The sequence below is a fragment of the Bombina bombina genome, chromosome 6 (assembly GCF_027579735.1).
Source record: "Bombina bombina isolate aBomBom1 chromosome 6, aBomBom1.pri, whole genome shotgun sequence".
Classification (NCBI taxonomy): domain Eukaryota; kingdom Metazoa; phylum Chordata; class Amphibia; order Anura; family Bombinatoridae; genus Bombina; species Bombina bombina.
This window is the reverse complement of record NC_069504.1, coordinates 482930835-482953744: the sequence shown is the minus strand read 5'-3', so window position 1 is coordinate 482953744 and position 22910 is coordinate 482930835. Positions and strand designations below refer to the sequence as shown.

The 22910-nt window shown below is 39.8% G+C and overlaps 1 protein-coding gene across 1 annotated transcript in view; it reads right to left on the bottom strand.

The window, feature by feature from the left end:
• NR2E3 (nuclear receptor subfamily 2 group E member 3) overlaps positions 1–22910 on the bottom strand; it is a 39842-nt gene that overhangs the window by 2482 nt on the left and 14450 nt on the right. The window contains exons 2-4 of the mRNA XM_053719303.1: positions 12457–12632; positions 7456–7559; positions 225–473 (exon numbers count right to left, since the gene is read on the bottom strand). Of these exons, the coding sequence (XP_053575278.1) occupies positions 225–473; positions 7456–7559; positions 12457–12632 (529 nt within the window). The remainder of the gene's footprint in view (positions 1–224; positions 474–7455; positions 7560–12456; positions 12633–22910) is intronic.

The following is a 22910-nucleotide window of genomic DNA, read 5'->3' as shown; positions in this document are numbered from 1 at the left end:
TGGCTAAACTGCAAGTCTGTCAAAAGAACTGAAATAAAGGGGCAGTTTGCAGAGGCTTAGATACAAGATAATCACAGAGGTTAAAAGTATATTATTATAACTGTGTTGGTTATGCAAAACTGGGGAATGGGTAATAAAGGGATTATCTATTTTTTAAAACAAAAATTCTGGTGTAGACTGTCCCTTTAACTTACACACGTTTCCTTGACTGCATAGATACTCACCTTCTTCTGGTTCCAACTTGGCGCATGTCTCTGCTGTCATTAGGCTGGCCATAAAGCGGTGGTTATGTGGTGGGCTGAGGGATCCTGAAATGGAGCTGGGCACTGAGGCTCGGATGTTGTTGACTGGTTGGCATGGAGGAGGAGGCTCCAGTGTAGTGGCAAGATGCTCAGAACGGCTATCTGTATCCAGATCAATGCTGTCTAGGCGGATCTGAGCTGTACTACGAGGTTGACGCTCATTTTGGACAGCTGTAAAAAAGTCAATGATACCTGCATTGAAACCTAGTTTCCAAAATTGTGGCACCCATTTGAAATTTATTTAGTGTTTAATGGAATTTTTATGGAATAAGATTGCTGTTAAAATGGCAAGTGTGTGTGATTCTTTATCATTGTACATAAATAGTGACAAAACAGTTATCCCGACGTGTGTTAACTTCAATTGCGCTCAAGCGATTGTGTTTACTTTCAACTTGTAATATGAGTGCAACACCCGACGTGCGCAAACATGTAATGTACTCCAGCTGTGTGTAATTACCATATAGTGTGCACAACCTCCCAGAGCACCTTTCCACAGGTTTCTATCCCATTGCTGTCAGCTTTAGCTCTATTTCTAAATAATTTTTGAGTAAAGGAAAGTTGACTGTAGCTCTGGTTCAGTGTAACGAGATAACTTTTTGATATCAATCAATATAAAAAAGATGATTGTGACTGCTCTAAGACAGGATAGTTTCCTGGATGAGCCCCCCGATCTCTGTCCATGACTTGTTTTTATGACAATCTTGTCATTGTTTTTTTAAGAGTCACTGAGCTGATTATAGTAATGGCTCACTATAGCTGGTTATAGTAATCACCTAGTATGGCACTGATACATTAATGCTAATTCCTAGATCTTAAAGGTAATAGATTTGTGCTATTTATAAATTTAGGGTGAGTCTCCTTAAACTTGGGGCCTTCATTACAGTTAACCCCTACCGCAAACTCTATCCATAAGTTTCCTCAACCACTATGAATGCTAATGAATTTGACCTCCAATTTCTATTAATCCTAACCCTGCTAAAATTTCCATCATACTGGCCTTAAACACTATTAACCCTAATGGCCAGGACACCCATAACTGATATAAACCCTAGCCCCTCATTTACTATTCTAACTTCACCAGATTCCTTAAAGAAATCCCTCTGACTATTAACCCTAAAAGCACTAGCCCCCAACCCTATTAACCCTACATCACAATTAATCCCTACCTGCCCAGACCAATACTGTAATTAACACATTATGGCTACAGTCACTCCATGACAAGTTAATAGTATATTCCTTTGATCACCTAGCACTCAAAATCCCTTTCTACAATACCACACAAATGCAAACTCCTAAAGCCAATGGTAAACCCGTATGGCAGACTAACCAACGCAAGCTACTCAGAACCCTTGTTCTACTTCATAGCCCAAGCCCCTCTCACATCTGGGACACCTCCTCCTAGCACCTAATGAGCCTCCTAATAAATAACACCCTCCCCTACAAATGGGCAACAACAATACAGGTTTTTTTTCCTACAGCGATATCTATCTTCAGCTACTGCCAACAAAACTCTCAGAAGTCCCAGGAATTTTGTCACTGTATCACAAGCCCTTCACAGTTTTATTGGGGCAGTCTTGTGTTTGCTTGGCAATAAATTATAGAAGCTTTATATATCTAGTCATAATGTCATACAGGTACACCTAAACAATATACTTACCAGTGTTATTTATATATTTTGGGGGGTTCTTCCAATTCCCTGGCTAAATCCCCAAGTAATTCTAACTGATCCACTATATACCCTAACCATGCCAGTTAACCTCTTTAACGGTTATTAACGTTTGTTCCCCAGTTGCTATTAAAGGGACAGTATACACCAATTTTCATATAACTGCATGTAATAGACACTACTATAAAGAATAATATGCACAGATACTGATATAAAAATCCAGTATAAAACTTACTTAGAAGCTTCCAGTTTAGCTCTGTTTAAAAGGTTACTGTAACACACACTGCAAGTGGCAAATAGACACTCCCCCCTTCCTTTGCATATGAAAAGACCAAGTTTACACAAACAGAAGCAAGCTGGAGTAGGTATACGTCGGTATTCTCCTAAAGCTTTGGGGCTTGGTTAGGAGTCTGAAAATCAGAGCAAAACCATCCATTTAAAAAAAAAAAAAACTTTATGGGCTATATAAATAGATAATCTACAAAACATTTATGCAACGAAAAAACAAGTGTATAATGTCCCTTTAACTGTCGCCTAACCATTAACATAGGAACACAAACTATCAACACCAGGTCTGTCATTAACCCTAACTGCTCTGCCCCAACCTAAGATTTCTAACTGATGTTAACCCGAACTTCAATAGAAAATCATTGCATTGAGCCGTCATCTGTATGGAACAACACCGAAATAAACCTTTTTAAGTTTCAAACCTCCACCAAAAGTATATAAAGCTCAAATAAAATGATTTGAAAATATTTCTCACTCAAATAATGCCATTAAACATTTTAACCAAAGTATTTGATAGGACGGCACTGCTTACTCTAATCATATGTAAGTCATCTCAACTATAAGTCGCCTTCCCTACTGCATACAGTAACTAGTGCTACACACACACATACATGGTAGTGCATTCAGCATCGTCTAGTCTAGGCAAACGATAATATGAAAATACGCAGAAGCATGTACCCATTGATAACCTCTGAGGCAATACAATTCTCCAAATGTTTAAAAAAAACACCAAATTGTTGTACCAGTCAGTTCACGTTCGTGCCGGTGTCTGTACCTGCCAACCCTGGACCCTCATAAACTGAACCACTTAACTTCATTAACAATAACTGCACTGATCCAACCTCTATTAACCTGAGATTTCAAACTGCTGTTAACCCAAACCTCAATAGTACACCATTGCAATGAGTCATCATCTGTATGGAACAACACCAAAATAAACCTCTTTCCGTTTCAAACCTCCATCAACTGCAAATTACCCCTCAGCCACCCCAGATAATTTACTCCTTATCATAAAAGCCTCAGTAGGAACCCCATACACTATCTTTGGTGGAACTCCCCCACCATCATCCTCCATTGAAGGCAATAACACCTTGCATATAACACATAAGGTGCAACTAACCAATAATCATACTCCCCCCTCCTCCCCCCCCCCCCCAAAAAAACAAAACATTTTTATTTCAAGGAGAGTTAATTTATTACCAAATACAAGGGAAATATTTATGTAGGTCCTTCACATAAGACATCAACATTAACTGTTCATTAACTGAATTGTTCATCTAACAATTGTAACTCAGTTCTTAGTTAAGCCATAAGCTATAAGCTAAATAATACTAAAGCATGTAATGTGACATATATCATTATATTTACTTTACTTTTATTCTATATAAATAGAGCTTGAATAACCACAAACCAAAACAGTTACTAATCCAGGTGATTAGATAGATAGATGATAGACAGGTGATAGATAGAACTACCTAACCATAGTCCACCAAAAAGGTATATCATATATAGTTATGTGAGTGCTGTGCCTTTCTGTATCTTCATTATATTTTATTCTCTCTTCCTCACACACTTTATTTATTTACTGTTGTATTTGTTAACTGTGATCTTAAAATTTTGTTAAAACATTTATAATGCAAAGAATTTTAAGAGGAACTTTAAGATGATGTATTACATGTGTGTGTGTGTGTGCGTGCTCGCCAGCTGATGTGCATTACATGTGTGTGTGTGCGTGCTCGCCAGCTGATGTGCATTACATGTGTGTGTGTGTGCGTGCTCGCCAGCTGATGTGCATTACATGTGTGTGTGTGCGTGCTCGCCAGCTGATGTGCATTACATGTGTGTGTGCGTGCTCGCCAGCTGATGTGCATTACATGTGTGTGTGTGTGCGTGCTCGCCAGCTGATGTGCATTACATGTGTGTGTGTGCGTGCTCGCCAGCTGATGTGCATTACATGTGTGTGTGTGTGTGTGTGCTCGCCAGCTGATGTGCATTACATGTGTGTGTGTGCGTGCTCGCCAGCTGATGTGCATTACATGTGTGTGTGTGTGCGTGCTCGCCAGCTGATGTGCATTACATGTGTGTGTGTGTGCATGCTCGCCAGCTGATGTGCATTACATGTGTGTGTGTGCGTGCTCGCCAGCTGATGTGCATTACATGTGTGTGTGTGCGTGCTCGCCAGCTGATGTGCATTACATGTGTGTGTGTGCTCGCCAGCTGATGTGCATTACATGTGTGTGTGTGTGCATGCTCGCCAGCTGATGTGCATTACATGTGTGTGTGCGTGCTCGCCAGCTGATGTGCATTACATGTGTGTGTGTGTGCGTGCTCGCCAGCTGATGTGCATTACATGTGTGTGTGTGCGTGCTCGCCAGCTGATGTGCATTACATGTGTGTGTGTGTGCGTGCTCGCCAGCTGATGTGCATTACATGTGTGTGTGTGTGCGTGCTCGCCAGCTGATGTGCATTACATGTGTGTGTGTGCGTGCTCGCCAGCTGATGTGCATTACATGTGTGTGTGTGTGCGTGTTCGCCAGCTGATGTGCATTACATGTGTGTGTGTGCGTGCTCGCCAGCTGATGTGCATTACATGTGTGTGTGTGCGTGCTCGCCAGCTGATGTGCATTACATGTGTGTGTGTGCGTGCTCGCCAGCTGATGTGCATTACATGTGTGTGTGTGTGCGTGCTCGCCAGCTGATGTGCATTACATGTGTGTGTGTGTGCGTGCTCGCCAGCTGATGTGCATTACATGTGTGTGTGTGTGCGTGCTCGCCAGCTGATGTGCATTACATGTGTGTGTGTGCGTGCTCGCCAGCTGATGTGCATTACATGTGTGTGTGTGTGCTCGCCAGCTGATGTGCATTACATGTGTGTGTGTGTGCGTGCTCGCCAGCTGATGTGCATTACATGTGTGTGTGTGTGCGTGCTCGCCAGCTGATGTGCATTACATGTGTGTGTGTGTGCGTGCTCGCCAGCTGATGTGCATTACATGTGTGTGTGTGTGCGTGCTCGCCAGCTGATGTGCATTACATGTGTGTGTGTGCGTGCTCGCCAGCTGATGTGCATTACATGTGTGTGTGTGTGCGTGCTCGCCAGCTGATGTGCATTACATGTGTGTGTGTGCGTGCTCGCCAGCTGATGTGCATTACATGTGTGTGTGTGTGCGTGCTCGCCAGCTGATGTGCATTACATGTGTGTGTGTGCGTGCTCGCCAGCTGATGTGCATTACATGTGTGTGTGTGCGTGCTCGCCAGCTGATGTGCATTACATGTGTGTGTGTGCGTGCTCGCCAGCTGATGTGCATTACATGTGTGTGTGTGCGTGCTCGCCAGCTGATGTGCATTACATGTGTGTGTGTGTGCGTGCTCGCCAGCTGATGTGCATTACATGTGTGTGTGTGTGCGTGCTCGCCAGCTGATGTGCATTACATGTGTGTGTGTGTGCGTGCTCGCCAGCTGATGTGCATTACATGTGTGTGTGTGTGCGTGCTCGCCAGCTGATGTGCATTACATGTGTGTGTGTGTGCGTGCTCGCCAGCTGATGTGCATTACATGTGTGTGTGTGAGTGCTCGCCAGCTGATGTGCATTACATGTGTGTGTGTGCGTGCTCGCCAGCTGATGTGCATTACATGTGTGTGTGTGTGCGTGCTCGCCAGCTGATGTGCATTACATGTGTGTGTGTGTGCGTGCTCGCCAGCTGATGTGCATTACATGTGTGTGTGTGTGCGTGCTCGCCAGCTGATGTGCATTACATGTGTGTGTGTGCGTGCTCGCCAGCTGATGTGCATTACATGTGTGTGTGTGTGTGCGTGCTCGCCAGCTGATGTGCATTACATGTGTGTGTGTGTGTGCGTGCTCGCCAGCTGATGTGCATTACATGTGTGTGTGTGTGCGTGCTCGCCAGCTGATGTGAATTACATGTGTGTGTGTGTGCGTGCTCGCCAGCTGATGTGCATTACATGTGTGTGTGTGCGTGCTCGCCAGCTGATGTGCATTACATGTGTGTGTGTGTGCGTGCTCGCCAGCTGATGTGCATTACATGTGTGTGTGTGCGTGCTCGCCAGCTGATGTGCATTACATGTGTGTGTGTGCGCGTGCTCGCCAGCTGATGTGCATTACATGTGTGTGTGTGCGTGCTCGCCAGCTGATGTGCATTACATGTGTGTGTGTGTGCGTGCTCGCCAGCTGATGTGCATTACATGTGTGTGTGTGTGCGTGCTCGCCAGCTGATGTGCATTACATGTGTGTGTGTGTGCGTGCTCGCCAGCTGATGTGCATTACATGTGTGTGTGTGCGTGCTCGCCAGCTGATGTGCATTACATGTGAGTGTGTGCGTGCTCGCCAGCTGATGTGCATTACATGTGTGTGTGTGTGCGTGCTCGCCAGCTGATGTGCATTACATGTGTGTGTGTGTGCGTGCTCGCCAGCTGATGTGCATTACATGTGTGTGTGTGTGCGTGCTCGCCAGCTGATGTGCATTACATGTGTGTGTGTGCGTGCTCGCCAGCTGATGTGCATTACATGTGTGTGTGTGTGCGTGCTCGCCAGCTGATGTGCATTACATGTGTGTGTGTGTGCGTGCTCGCCAGCTGATGTGCATTACATGTGTGTGTGTGTGCGTGCTCGCCAGCTGATGTGCATTACATGTGTGTGTGCGTGCGTGCTCGCCAGCTGATGTGCATTACATGTGTGTGTGTGTGCGTGCTCGCCAGCTGATGTGCATTACATGTGTGTGTGTGTGCGTGCTCGCCAGCTGATGTGCATTACATGTGTGTGTGTGTGCGTGCTCGCCAGCTGATGTGCATTACATGTGTGTGTGTGTGCGTGCTCGCCAGCTGATGTGCATTACATGTGTGTGTGTGTGCGTGCTCGCCAGCTGATGTGCATTACATGTGTGTGTGTGTGCGTGCTCGCCAGCTGATGTGCATTACATGTGTGTGTGTGTGCGTGCTCGCCAGCTGATGTGCATTACATGTGTGTGTGTGCGTGCTCGCCAGCTGATGTGCATTACATGTGTGTGTGTGCGTGCTCGCCAGCTGATGTGCATTACATGTGTGTGTGTGCGTGCTCGCCAGCTGATGTGCATTACATGTGTGTGTGTGTGCGTGCTCGCCAGCTGATGTGCATTACATGTGTGTGTGTGTGCGTGCTCGCCAGCTGATGTGCATTACATGCTAACATTCAGCAGCTGTTCTCACCATCCTTGTTCATGCCAGTCTGGAGGCATTTCTTCAGTCTGCATGCCTGACATTGGTTTCTATGGGCTTTATCCACAGGACACATTCCTGTTCCCGCCTGGCACCTAGAGTTAACAAACAGAAGCTCCATAAGTTGAGAGAAATTGTGCAGACAGAGCACATAAATGACAAGAGCACTCATGTTGACAGATCTACATGGTAATAATTAAAGAAATGTAGCCCTAACAAAAGAAACAGAGAACGGGACATAACAGTCAATATTAAAAAGTACATCAGTGCATTGTTACTTTGAATACATGCATTTTTGCAGATAATACTGTTTTCTTGGATATATGTACATATGCTGTGCAAGCCCAGTGCGCATGCAATCAAATACCACTCCTGCTCAGAGTGCTGTTGGTAATTTGTATGACTCAAATTGAGTCAGAAATACATGCCACTTCTAGTTCTCTGAGCAGGAGAAGTCTTTGAATGCACTGGGCATGAGCAGCATATGTACATATATCTGTTCAATCAATAATTGTTTTCCAAGTAAACATGACAATCACATGATTACTGTGTCACTGATTAGAAAAAAGATGCTTACTTTAAAGGGATATGAAACCCACATTTTTTATTTCATGATTCAGATAGAACATGTGATTTTAAACAACTTTCTAATTTACTTCTATTATCTAATTGGCTTCATTCTCTTGATATCCTTTGCTTAAAAGCATATCTAGATAGGCTCAGTAGCTGCTGATTGGTGGCTTCACATAGATGCCTCATGTGATTGGCTCACCCATATCCATTGCTATTTCTTCAGCAAAGGATATCTAAAGAAGTAAGCAAAATAGATATTAGAAGTAATTTGGAATGTTTTTTAAAAATGTATTCACTACCAGAATCATGAAAGAAAATTTTTGGGTTTAATGTCCCTTTAAATATATATTGCAGGTGCATTTTCAATTAGCATGTGGTAAACCAAAAGTTAAAAAAACAAAGTACATAAAGCTCCAATAAAATGATTTGAAAATATTTCTCACTCAAATAATGCCATTAAATAGTTTATCCAAAATATGTGATAGGATGTCACTGTTTACTCTAATCATATGTGACAGTACAGAAGTTAAAAGAACATCCAGCAATTGCAAATATGTGTGCAAGCCCAAGGGTCACTGCACAGACCCACAATAACCAGGAAAAATCCTCTTTATTGGGAAAATAGAAGCAAAGAAAAAATAGGCTACATGCCCTTAGTCGTGCCCTACATAACATTAAAGTATTAAAATAAAGAACTGCTGCTTGCATCTGGACAACTTTGGTGGGTGAGTCAGCTGGGTCCCATGCGTCTTACTGGGATACTGGAAAACTTCAGATAGATCCACTCTAACTGTAGTGGCCTCCCACTGTACTCAACACATACCCCATACAAATGGGATGTTCCGCTTGGACAGGGGACGATACATGCTATTTCCAAGCAACTGTTTTGACTACCAATTCTGCATCAATGTACAGGTGTATGACCATAGCAATATCTCTGAAATGTAGTCATGAACCCTTAGCTAATCTCAGTTGAGACTGGCTTTTTCCCTACAACCCCCCCCCCCTGCTCCTTCTCGCCACTTACCCTAGTTTGAAACCCAATTGCTGTAATACAGATTTAGTGAACTTGGTATAATCTGATCACTAATGGTATCACTTCCTTCTCAGGATGGTTCTGTGTCAATGTAAGTTCCAATAATCATTTTGGCTACCACACCATTATTTAATATACAGATAAGGAAACCATGAGAATCATTGAAAAGTAGTCTCAACATCACACCAGACTTCGCCCGAGATTGACTCACCGGACATTATATTTCTCTTGTACCGAGGACAAGATAGCAGGCATAACAGACCTTGTACAACCTACAGCTCTACCAAACCTGAGACAGACCCCCCCTCCTCCCCTACCCCCTTTTTTTTTTCTTCCTTGCTACCTCAGTTATTGTTTGATTTTTGTTTGATTATTTAATGGATATAAAACACGAAAAAGGCTCAAGAGTGAGATAGGCTACTACTGCTTGTACTAATTTACTCATTCCAATGCAACTTTTCCTTTATGTTTATGTCTCGGATGTACAAGTTATGCATATGTGAGTCATCTCAACCACCATGACTCACCTCCTGCACACAGTAAGTTGTGCTACACACACATAGCAGTACATTTTAGCACCCTTTAGTCTAGCTAAAGGATAGTATAAAAATACACAGTAGCATGTACCCATTGGTAACCTCTGAGGCAATACAATTATCCAAATGTTTAAAAAGACACCAATTTTTTGTACTTTGCCAGCTCAAGTTATTGTTGTGCCTGTGTCTGTACCTGCCAATCCCGGTTCTGGGAATTAAATAACACCCCCTACTTTTCATCCACTACAGATTAAACTTAAACATGGCCAGCAGTGATGTGTTATATGACAGCATGCTGATACCCAGCTGACTGATCTTTTATAAGAAACATCTCTATACTATTAGCCAGAATATGTTCTCCTCATGTACCACACATGTAAAATGCCTACTGTATCCCATGGTCCTACCAGATCCAATTATAGATCAGTTTTTGGTTGCCTGGGTTCCTAAAAAAAAAAAAACAGCTGCATTGCTGTTGCTGATGGTAGGCTGCTGTATAAACAATAAGTAGGGGGTGGAGACAAAACTACATCGGAAGCCGTTAAGATGCATAGTAAATGTTCCATTAAATTAAAATGATCAGATGGCTCTGATTTTCTGGGACAATCCTTTATTTATCATCCTATTGTCAAGTAAAAGTAACCAGGATTCACAAACCCAGCTTTAAAAGGACAGTGTACTGTAAATGTTTCCCCTTGAATTTGTTCCCAACAATCCATTTTATCTGGTAGAATGTATTCAATTGTTCACAAATAACTTTAATTTTATTTTGCCATTTGAAAAAGCTGCTTTTGCCTGTTGAAATTGTCACCTACATTGAAAGCTTCAATATTATAGTAATGGATGACAAAAAACAAGATCCAGCAGAAGAACTTACACTTCCATTGGGAATGGGAGAAATAAATACTGAAATGTTTATTTTCAATTGTTATCTGAGACAGAGTGATAAGATTATTAGATCTGTTCTCCCTGAAAGCTCAGCCCATTTTAATGGGTTGTAGTTTCAAAGAGCAAAATTGGCTATTTCATATACAACAATAAACCTAAAGTAGCCATTTCCCATACATCTTATACTCTGCAACTGTTATAACAAGTAATTGGAAACACATTCATGGGAAACTAATTTTACAGAACATTGTTTCTTTAATGGCACAAAACAGAACATACATTAATTAAAATGCTACAAAATATGCTGTCAATCCCAGCCCAGTAAATATAAGAGGATTTGAAGTTTTGATATATACCCAGCTTTCCACTTTTGTCTCCATTTCCTCTCATTCCATTACTACTTTTTAGTCTACTTTTCACATTTCCTCATCCAGGTTTATACAAATGTATTTCTGTACATTTCAGTCACTTACAGTTAGGAAAGGTTAATACTTGAAGTTTAAGGGTTAAGTTATGTTAAAAAATACCTTGTCTTTAGGAGTGCTCTGACATTATTTTGTTTTACTGTTACAATGGAGCAACTATTATTCTTTTCAACAATACATATTTATATATATACAATATATACCCAAAAGTGTGTGGACAGCCCTATTAATGATTGAGTTCAGGTGTTTTAGCCACACCCATTGCTAACTGCAGCATAACAGCCGGTGCATAGTCATGAAGTCTCCATAGACAAACACTAGCAGTACAATTGGGCATACTGAAGAGCTCAGTGACTTTCAAATTGGCACTGTCATATGATGCCACCTTTTCCACAAGAAGGTTTGTGTAATTTCTGTCCTACTTCCTAGTCACCTGTAAGTGCTATTAATGCGAAGTAGAAGTATCTGGGGGCAACAACAGCCTCTGGAAGCAACATCAGCACAAGAACTTTGTGTCGGGGGCTTCATGAAATGGTTTTATATGGTATAGCAGCTGTGCACATGTCTCACATCAACATGCCAATGCCAAGTGTCGACTAGAGTGGTATAAAGCCTGCTGTCACTGAAAGCAATGGAAACATGTTATGTGGAGTAATGAATGACAATTCACTATCTGACAGTCGGATGAAAGAAGTCTGGGTGTGTGGATACCAGGGGAAAGCTACCTACAAGAATGCATAGTGCCTACTGCAAAGTTTGGTGGAGGAGGGATAATGGTCAGGGCTTGGGCTAGGTCCCTTAGTTCCAGTGAAAGGTCATCTTAATATTACAGGATACAAAGACATTTTAGAGAATTGAGTGCTTCCAACTTTGTGGCACCAGTTTGGGGAATGCTATTCCGTCCAGCACGACTGTGCCCCTATGCACAAAGTGAGGTCCATCAAGACATGCTTTGATGAGTATTGGATGGAGAAACTCAAGTGGCCTACACACAGCCCTGACCTCAATCCCATTCATCTTTGGAATGAATTGGAACACTGATTGTGGGCCAGACTTTCTCTTCCAACATTAGTGCTTGACCTCACAAAGCTCTTTAGGCAGAAGCCCAAATTCCCACAGACATGCTCCAAAAGCTTTGGGAAAGCACTCCCAGTAAAGTGGCACCTGTTATAGCTATAAAGAAGAACCAACTCCAAATTAATGCTAATGGGTTTGGAATGTGATGTCCAGCAATATGATATAGGTGTGATGGTCAATTGTCCACATAGTTTTGGCCATATAGTGTGTGTATTATATATATACTGTATATATAATATACATGTATAGGTTATAAACCCCAAAAATAAAAACTTACCCTTCCTTGAACTAAACAAAAAGCCTTACGCTTTACTGCATTGCAATCAAAGAGGTGAGTAACTATATGATACCCATATGATGATGCCCCATTGACACTAAGCACTGAGTACACCTACACCTCTGCTTTCCCACTACAACAATATACAGTTTGTTGTGTTAAGAATAGGACAAGACCTACCTATATATGAGTTTCCGGCGCACACTTCTCTTGAAGAAGCCACTGCAGCCATTGCAAGCAAAGATGCCATAATGCTTCCCACTGCTGCTGTCTCCACACACGCGGCACAGGAGGGCTGGGCTTGGGGCTGGTCCGGGAGCTGGACTAGGGACTGCAAGGAGAAACTTACACTGAAATTATCTAAAATACACACAGTGCCAGCTCATATTCCTTTGAATGATTTGATGCCAGTCTTTCTAAGAATACATTTGATGGCTTGTCAGGGGTTGCTTCCTCAGGCCTCCAAACAGGACAGGTTTTCTGGATTACCTTGGATGAGAGCAGGTAAAATAACCATGGTTACTAATCAGCTCATTGTTTCACCTGTGCTCTAGTTCAGATATCCTCATAATGTGGCCTATTCGGGAGACCTGAGGGCAGGTTTGAAAACCAGTGCTATAGACCATAAAATGCAGGAGTGCAAAACAGTTAGATCACAGTGATAAATATTGAGTGCCCTTCTACCTATTCTTTATGGTATATAAGTCCCAACTACTCCCTCCTTTATACTTCTCCTTGCCCTTTGTAGATAAAAAAGCACTACTTAGCTGGTATATGAGGGTAGTGGGTGCTACAATACTGAATGGCGCTACCGCAGCTCAGAACAGGGAGGCCTTTAGGTTTATCCATCATCAGAAAATATGTTTACTGCTGGAGCTTTGTCATTCAAAGGCAAATAAAAGTTTAATTTAAAAACACTTTTTAGATTCCTATAGAAATAATTTCACACATGGTTCACTGCTGCTATATTGTCAGCTGGTCATGTGCCCAATACAAATGATTAAAAGTGCTGATAACTTTTAAACATTTTTGCAAATACAATTTAATTCTACTACTTTTCCTTAAGGTGCTGTATTTTGACTTAATTTGTTTATATATCATTAGCATAATTTCAGAGGGAAGATAATTATCTAAGCAATTATAAAGTTAAAACACATATCTTGAAGTGAGTTGTTATGACAACATGGCTGCTACTTTTCAGTACAGTAACTTCATATAGCATTAGACTGTATTATTGAACACCTTTCAATATGGTATTAATCTTAGCCATTGTTAGAATTTGTTTCCCCCATATGTCTCAGTTAGAGGTTTTGAAATAGATATATCACTACACTCCTTACTTTATACAATCTAAATTAATAGGACAAACCATTATAACCACAATGTCTTTATCTACATAAAAAGTTATTATCTGATCAGAATACACTTTTTATTCCCTTGAATGTTGCATTAAAACCAATTAGCATCAAAGGGGTTAATGTTTCTTTTGTAATGCTATTCTCTAAAAAGCTAATTGCTTATTTATAACTTTCTGCTGGATAATCTTTTGCATCTGCGTGCATTTTAAATTGTTATTAAGGTTTATTGAACTGAAGGGAATAGTTTGCCACTAAATTTCAAAAAGGGCCCTTAAATAGAATTTTGTCTTTGCAGGGAGAGGCCTGGTCTAACTGTTTGGTAACTAGAATGGGTAAGTAGAGGTATTCTTACCTGACTGACTGTCTTCTGCACTGGTGCTGAGCACGGATCCTGTTGGAGAAGTCATGTTACCGTAACGTTATAACCGTTTCACTTGACGATTTGTTTTTACACCTTGAAATGTAATTCCTCTTCGCAGATTTGTGAGACCCTTCTCAGCTCTGCTTCAAACTTGTGAGTTGCCTTTAATCTTTGATTTTGGTTTTAAATGACAGCAGCAATAAACCAGAATAAAAGGGAGGTCCCTGTAGCAGAGATGAAAATGTGGATAGAAAGACACAACCTGAGTGGAAACGTTTATCTTTGTCTCTCTTCTCAGTCTCTATCAGGAGTTTTCTTAGGGCCTGGAGATTAGCTTCTAACGCTGTGTAAGCAGATGCCTCTCTCCATCCTCTTAATCTTTACTGTCTATAAGAAGGTGGATCAGTCATCCAGCCCCATGAAGAATTAACGAGGTGTCTATTCTGTGAGCTTAGTTCTGAGCAATCAATAAGAGGTTTTAGTCTGAATCATAAAATACCTGTTTAAAATTCCCACAAAAACCTAATATTTATTGAATGGCACATACAAGTTTTACACTGAGGAGTCCAACAGAGTATTGAGAAGGCCTTCAAAAGAAAGCCAACATGTTTTAGACAATTTCCAACATGTTTTGGGCAACTCATGGCAGTTTTAAAGCGAATATTAATGTTTGATACAGGTTTGTGATGAAGAATAAAATATTAAGGCTGATGTTTTTAGAAAATAAATATTGCTGTTTAAAGGTTTATACTAACTGTATAATAATAAAACAGAAGCAGTTTTTTCCCCCACAGCTTGATGTCAGGTGGTAAGACTTATTTCTATTCCCTGGCACATTTTCTATAACATGTACATCACTCTTATTGCAAGGTAATGAGCACTCAGAGACATGTAAGGTATGTAGCATAGATAGGGAGACATTTGTATTTATTATCTGTTTCATCTTTGAAAAAGTTAAATAAAAGTTATTAATATTAAAAAAAATAATGATAACATAGACACAGAGCAGTCATAGTCCCCTTCTCTGAAAGTAAAGTATTATAAGTTAATATCTTTCATCTTTTTGTATGCAGTTAGAAATAATACTACAGTGGGTACGGATGGTAAATTATTTTTGTGGTTAAGATCTCTCATTGCAGAATGGACGATGATAAATTAGGGTAATTAGATAAATCCACAAGCAATCCATTAATCCAGAAATTAAAGAACAAGCAAAAAAAGACAATTAGCCTACAAATGTGTTCACGGAGTCAACTGGCAGATGGCAGTGAGACTGGAGAGCTGAATTTTTTCTGATAAGGAAGAAATCATTAAAGACATTCGTACAAACATATTTGTGTCATCTTTATTTCTTCACTAAACTAACGTGATAATCAGATACATTTGGGTTTATATATATGTGTACATATGTACGTCTGCCACATTTCTATTGGTCTTTTTCACAGTCTTAGGATGATCTCCATCCTGGTGCTGTTTTCACATCACTGGAGGGAATGATGATACATTGAGATTCAACGCTGCTATAAATCTCATAATCCTCTGCTAATATGTTTACACATTGCATTAAAGTGAGACGCAAGTAGCTGTAAATGCACAGCCTACTGCCCCTCCTGTGCCCGTAAGACTTACATAAGGAATGTGAAATTGGTTTTAATTTTACAAATATTTTAGTCATCTTTTGCTGACAGCCAATCCCTTCAAGTGTAAATGTGACAAATCTAAATACATGATGCAAGTAATGTATGGAAGACATATGTTCTAACATACACATCCCTTTCAGTCTGAAATAAATCTAATCCTACACATTTCCAGGGCATTCGGGAGAGCCCACTGTAGCTCCTTGCTAACACCCACTGTGTCCCAGTGCTTTCTAAGATCCCCTTTCGGTTATATTGATTTATAGTCTCACTCTCAATCTCCGGTGTCTTGAAAGGCCAGTGGTATCTTTCACAATTTTTTATATGTTTTTAATGAGATCCCTTTTTGGAGTATTGAGCTTAAAGGGCCATAATACCCAAATGTTTAAACACTTGAAAGTGATGCTGCATAGCTGTAAAAAGCTGACTAGAAAATATCACCTGAACATCTCTATGTAAAAAAGAAAGATATTTTACCTCAAAAGTTCCTCAGTAGCCACCTCCCATTGTAAAGGATTTCTAAGCAGCATTTTAGTGTGTTTGTCCTGGGACATCTGAAGGGACTAGCATCGTGCACTCTCATATTATTTCACCAATCAGGTAAAGGAAGCTTACTATGAAATCTCATGAGAGTTAAGTGAAATCTCATGAGATCACAGTAAGAGTTCATGACCTCAGCACTGCTGATGCTGATTGGCTGCTGTTCATTTCTTCATTTTTTTAAATTTGTTTACCTGCAGCTGGGAGCAGCTGAGTATAACTTTTTACACATAACTTACTCAGGTGAGCTGAGGAAATTATGAGGTAAAATATCTTCCTTTTTTACATAGAGAAGCTCAGGTGATATTTTCCTGTCAGCTTTTTACAGTTATACTGCATCAGTTTCAAGTGATTTAGCATATGAGTATTATGTCCCTTTAAGCCCAGGAGGTGATGCACAAATATTCCATGAATAAGGCCATTTGTCATATTTTATGTGTGGCACTGTGTATAGAGGGGGCAGAGAGCTTAGGGTATTGGGGAACAACTGTCATCCCTAGGGACACATGCTACTCATCCTGTCCTCTTAAAATAGCCACGATGCCGCATTTGTATTTGTGCAGTATCAAAGTCCTACATTTTACCTAACATAAGCCTAGATTATGAGTTTTGCGTTATGAGTGGCTCGGTAATAATTTGCAAGTTATTTCCACCACTCACCTTTAATAGCGCTGCTATTAAAGGTTTGCAAAAAACTGGCGTTAGCGGGCAATATGGCAGCGTTGAGCTCCAAACCGCACACAAATACCAGCGCTGCTTTGAGCTGGTTTTACGTGCTCGTGCACGATTTCCCCATAGACATCAATGGGGAGAGCCGACTAAAAAAAAGCCTAACACCGGCAATAAAGGAGCGTAAAGCTCCGTAACGCATCCCCATTGATTCCTATGGGGAAATAAAAGTTATGTTTACACCTAACACAAACCCTGAGTCTAAACACCCCTAATCTGCTGCCCCCGACATCGCCGACACCTATATTACACTTATTAACCCCTAATCTGCTGCCCCCAACGTCACCACTATACTAAAGTTATTAAACCCTAAACCTCTGGCCTCCCACATCACTAACAATTAAATAAATTACATTAATTAAATACAATTAACTAAATTACAAAAAAAAATAAACACTAAATTACACAAAATAAAAAAGAAATGATCAAATCAATCAGCCAATAGGATTGAGCTCGCATTATATTGGCTGTTCCAATCAGCCAATAGAATGCAAGCTCAATCCTATTGGCTGTTTGGATCAGCCAATAGGATTGAAGCTCAATCCTATTGGCTGATTGCATCAGCCAATAGGATTTTTTTACCTTTAATTCCGATTGGCTGATAGAATCAGCCAATCGGAATTCAAGGGACGCCATCTTGGATGACGTCATTTAAAGGAACCTTCAGTGTACGGCTGGGACCGTATGCTCCGGGCCGGATGTCTTGAAGATGGAGCCGCTCCGCGTCAGATGGATGAAGAAAGAAGATGCTGTCTGGATGAAGACTTCTGCCTGCCTGGAGGATGACTTCTTGCCGCTTGGTTGAAGACTTCTACCGGCTTCGTTCAGGACTTCTGCCCACTTGGATGAAGACTTCTCCCGCTTTGTTGAGGATGGATGTCCGGTCTTCAAAAACTGTAAGTGGATCTTCGGCGGTTAGTGTTAGGTTTTTTTAATGGTTTATTGGGTGGGTTTTATTTTTAGCTTAGGGTTTTGGGCAGTAAAAATAGAGCTAAATGCCCTTTTAAGGGCAATGCCCATCCAAATGCTCTTTTCAGGGCAATAGGGAACTTAGGTTTTTTTTTCGACTGGATTTTATTTGGGGGGTTTGGTTGTGTGGGTGGTGAGTTTTACTGTTGGGGGGTTGTTTGTATTTTTTTTTTTTTTACAGGTAGAGGTTTGCAAAAAAGCTGATTTCTTTGGGGCAATGCCCCGCAAAAGGCCCTTTTAAGGGCTATTGGCAGTTTAGTTTAGGCTAGGGTTTTTTTTTATTTTGGGGGGCTTTTTTATTTTGATAGGGCTATTAGATTAGATGTAATTAGTTTAAATATTTGATAATTTCTTTTTTATTTTGTGTAATTTAGTGTTTATTTTTTTGTAATTTAGTTAATTCTATTTAATTAATGTATTTAATTGTAGTGTAGTGTTAGATGTTAGTGTAAGACAGGTTATGTTTTATTTTACAGGTAAGTTTGTATTTATATTAACTAGGTAGCTAGTAAATATTTAATAACTATTTACTAACTAGTCTACCTAGTTAAAATAAATACAAACTTGCCTGTGAAATAAAAATAAAAACTAAGCTAGCTACAATGTGACTATTAGTTATATTGTAGCTAGCTTAGGGTTTATTTTACAAGTAAGTATTTAGTTTTAAATAGGAATTATTTAGTTAATGATAGTAATTTTTATTTAGATTTATTTTAATTATATTAAAGTTAGGGGTGTTAGGGTTAGACTTAGGGTTAGGTTTAGGGGGTTAATCATTTTAGTATAGTGGTGGTGGTGACATTGGGGGCGGCAGATTAGGGGTTAATAATATTTAAGTAGTGTTTCTGTGATGCAGTAGTGCGGCGGTTTAGGGGTTAATATGTTTATTATAATGGCGGCGATGTCCGGAGCGGCAGATTAGGGGTTAATACATTTATTATAGTGTTTGCGATGCGGGAGGGCCTCAGTTTAGGGGTTAATAGGTAGTTTATGGGTGTTAGTGTACTTTGTAACACTTTAGTTATGAGTTTTATGCTACAGATTTGTAACATAAAACTCATGACTACTGACTTTAGATGGCGGTACGAATCTTGACGGTATAGGCTGTACCGCTCACTTTTTGGCCTCCCAGGCAAAATTTCGTAATACCGGCCATATGGAAGTCCCATTGAAAAAGGACTTTTTGAAAGGTGCGGTAGTTGCGTTGCGTTACAGCCAAAAAAGTGTGCGGTACAGATATACCTGCAAGACTCGTAATACCAGCAGTAGTGAAAAAGCAGCGTTATGAGGCTTTTTCACTCATAACGCAAAACTTGTAATCTAGCCGTTAGTTTTAAACACATTTTAAAACATTTATTTCCCATTTCTAATATTTCTAGAATATATTTTTATGATCAAGTATTTTGACAGATATTATTCATTCAAAAAAGGGCAAAATGGAATGCTTGTTGAACCACTTTACCATTTATAAAATGGAGGAAACTTAAACATCCCTAAGTTTATTTCAGCTTCCACATTTTCCCTTTGGTCTGTTGATATATGCCCTAAATTTCACAAACGAGGTTGTAGCATCAAATAGTTGAAATGCAATCCTTTATATATATATACACACAAGTTTCCTAGGTAATTTTGCACTCTTACTATATAGCTCAATTATGCAACAGCCACGGTGCACAGTCAGAAGTCAGAAGTAATTCAGTTTTAAATAGAAGACTGCACTCGCTGGGCTTCTATAAAAAGTAGCTTATATTTAAAAAGGGAAAAGAGCATGATGGTTTGATGCCCTACTGGCATCTTTATCAAATGTCCCTAAATCTCAATGTAGCAAGATCACCAGCGTGATGCCCCAAAGGAAGTCATTTTAAAAGTGCAAATGTTCAGTGTTTTATAGCCCCTCCTATGTAAGCAGTCAGCGAGACATCCATCCGACAGTGAGTAGGACTAGTAAAACTGCATACAGAGTACCAAATCTAATTGCTGATTGTACATCGCTGTATGGGATTCAAATAACTGCTCAAATAGGAGGGGCTATAAAAAGCACTTTTTAAATGACTTCCTTTGGGGCATCGAAACGACATGCTCTTTTCCCTTTTGTAAGTTTGGATAAATAAAAGCTACTTTTTAAAGAAGCCCAGCGAGTGCAGTCTTTTATTGAAAACTATGTGTATATATAATAGGATATTATTAATGCATTTTCTTCATAATTAAGCAATATAGAATGTCCAATAGCAGTGTATCAGCTATAAATACCCCCCATTTACTGACTTGAAAAATATCTTACATATAATTATGGCTGCATCCTGGTAACATTATAATAGGTGAGAGTGTGGACTCCTTTGGACCCAAATGCCTGGGCCTATTTTTGGGACAGATTCGAAAAAAAAACTCGCCAGCATGGATGGAAATGATATATTATTGAGCACTATCCAGTAATATGTCTTCACATACAGACAATTAGAGAACTGATCTTATTAATAAGGTTCTCAGTTCTCAAGGTAAATATTGCCTAAAGAACATTCCCAGAGGGGAATCATAGTACTAATGAGGCCTCTTATAGAATCTCACAGACCAAAGAACTTTAGAAAAGCAGGCCCTTGGTCCCAGTGAAGTCGTACGATGTAGTGATTTGTGATTGTAGCTTTCTTGGCTGGTTTTATGAACCTTAAATGGATCAAGATGGTAAAAAGATAGAGAGGGAGGGAAAGAAAGAGAAAGAACAGAAATGAGAGAGAAACTGCATTCACTCACCCACGTTACCCACTCAATACAGCCCTCATGCAGTCAGCAGCTGCTTTTTCTCTAAAACATTCCAGTAAGTTTTATTGCCCTAACGTATATTTTTAGGCATGGTGGGGGTAGGAACTAGTCTAACACAGGTCTATGCTGACGAAGGTGGTAGAATTAGGAGCTTAGGCTGACTGTCTGTTTATTTCAGCATCTGTTTACTCTGCTGAAAGATTAACAGCTTCTCATGAGTAAAGGCTGTCATAATCTATCCTGGTGTCCACACTGTATTTACTCAGCTGCCCGTCTGATATTCACCAAGCCTTGTCCTCTGACCACTGAAGTTAACTAATCTACAGGCCAGAGTCATTAGTGCTGTGAAACATGTAATGTGTTCAGATTGCTGTCATGTGTCTTCAATATTCCCATTTGATACCAGAATGTCCATGAAATCTAACATTGTGCATTGATTAAGAATGCTTTTGTTCCCACCCTCCTCAATATCGTTCCTTCAATAAGAACTAAAGGCCAAGAAGAACGATGTCCAGGAAATATGAGTTGCTTCTGTTCTTTTGCATTATTTAAAGGTTCAGTATTCACACTCACAGCTATATCAGGGATCAAACAGTGGAATCTTTCATCATCCATTTATTTAAAGGGCCATTATAGTGAAAAAAATGACATGCTCTCATTCGTTAGAGTATGTAATTTTATCACTATCCACCCTTCAAATCTATGTGTTTAATCCCTGAAAAACACATAAGTAAAGTACCACTCTGGAGCCTCAGAGAACTGCTGGCCATGAGCAGAAACTGCTGCTTGATGGACAGCTGGATCGTTAACACATATATGATGTTTCCTTCATGATTCAGACAGAGCATACGATATTAGTCATCTTGGTATCCTTAAATGAAGGAGCAATAATGCAATACTGGGAGCTAGCTGGATACATCTAGTGAGGCAGTGACAAGAGGCATATATGTGCAGCCATCAATCAACAGCTAGCTCCCATAGTAAAATGCTGCTCCTGGACCTACCTAGGTATGCTTTTCAACAAAGGATACCAAAAAACAAAGCAAATTAAATAATAGAAGTAAAATTAAAAGTTGTTTAAAATTGATTTCTCTTTCTGAATCGTGAAATCAAATTTTGGGTTTCATGTCCCTATTTGAGTCCTACTCCTACAAATTTAGGGCAAGAATACAAGTTGCACAGCAAATCAGTTAGGAAAAAAATGCACGCGTTATGGCTTTTTTCACATTTGGGGTTGCACAGCTATTACAAGTTGCACGGCAAATCAGTTACGAAAACACTGCACGCGTTATGGCTTTTTCGCATTTGGGGTTGCACAGCTATTACAAATTGCAAAATAACTTATTTTTCTTGCGCGTTAAGCCGCGTAATCCAAACAGCCAAATCGAGTGCGCGTTCACATATCCCCCATAGATGTCAATGGAGAAGACAAATAGAAAAAAAACAACTAAAACCCTAATCTGTTGCGCAAAGCCTATGAAGTATTCTCCTCGAAAAATGTACATGACAATGCGAATATTTCATATTGCGAGAATGTTATCATAACGTAATATGTTCTATTTATTTAAAAATAAATATTTCTCTCTATAGGTGATGATTTTTGGACTCATATCTATTTATAGCGAGATATGTATATGAATAAATATGTCTAGATATCTCGAGATCTATATGTGATTATCTCATTAAAAATCCCTCTGAGATATTGTTTAATTTACATTAGATTGTAATGTAACATCTTTTAATTATCTCCGTAGTTAAACATATCTGTATACATATAAATCCATGTTACTCTATGTATGTGTGTGTATGTCAATATAAAATCCCATCATTTGCCTTTTTTTTTCTTTCTAACACCAGAGATCTCCTATCTTTCAGCCCTTATAACTTTTGTGTGCAATATTTTTTTTAATTAATTTTTAATAGACAGTGTTAATATGAGTGTAACTGTACTTTGTAATGAATTTTTGAAGTGTTTTGTGAAACTTTTTTGTTGCGGAAAACTGTTAACTACAGCTCTTCGAGGCGAGCGCGGATAGGATTGTTGTGTAAAAGGCGATTGCACGTGTGCAATCACGATTTCTCAAGACTTGTAATACCCGCGCAATGGAAATTGATTGCAAAAAAGACCATATCGCACACAAACAACCAATACCGCGTGACTTGTAATCTTTCTTTAAAATGAGTAATGCATTTTAAGTGAGTTTTAACCTTATATGATAAAAGGAGGTTTCAATTACCATAAACATAATGCATTATTAATGATTACTCTGTGTTCTTGATTCA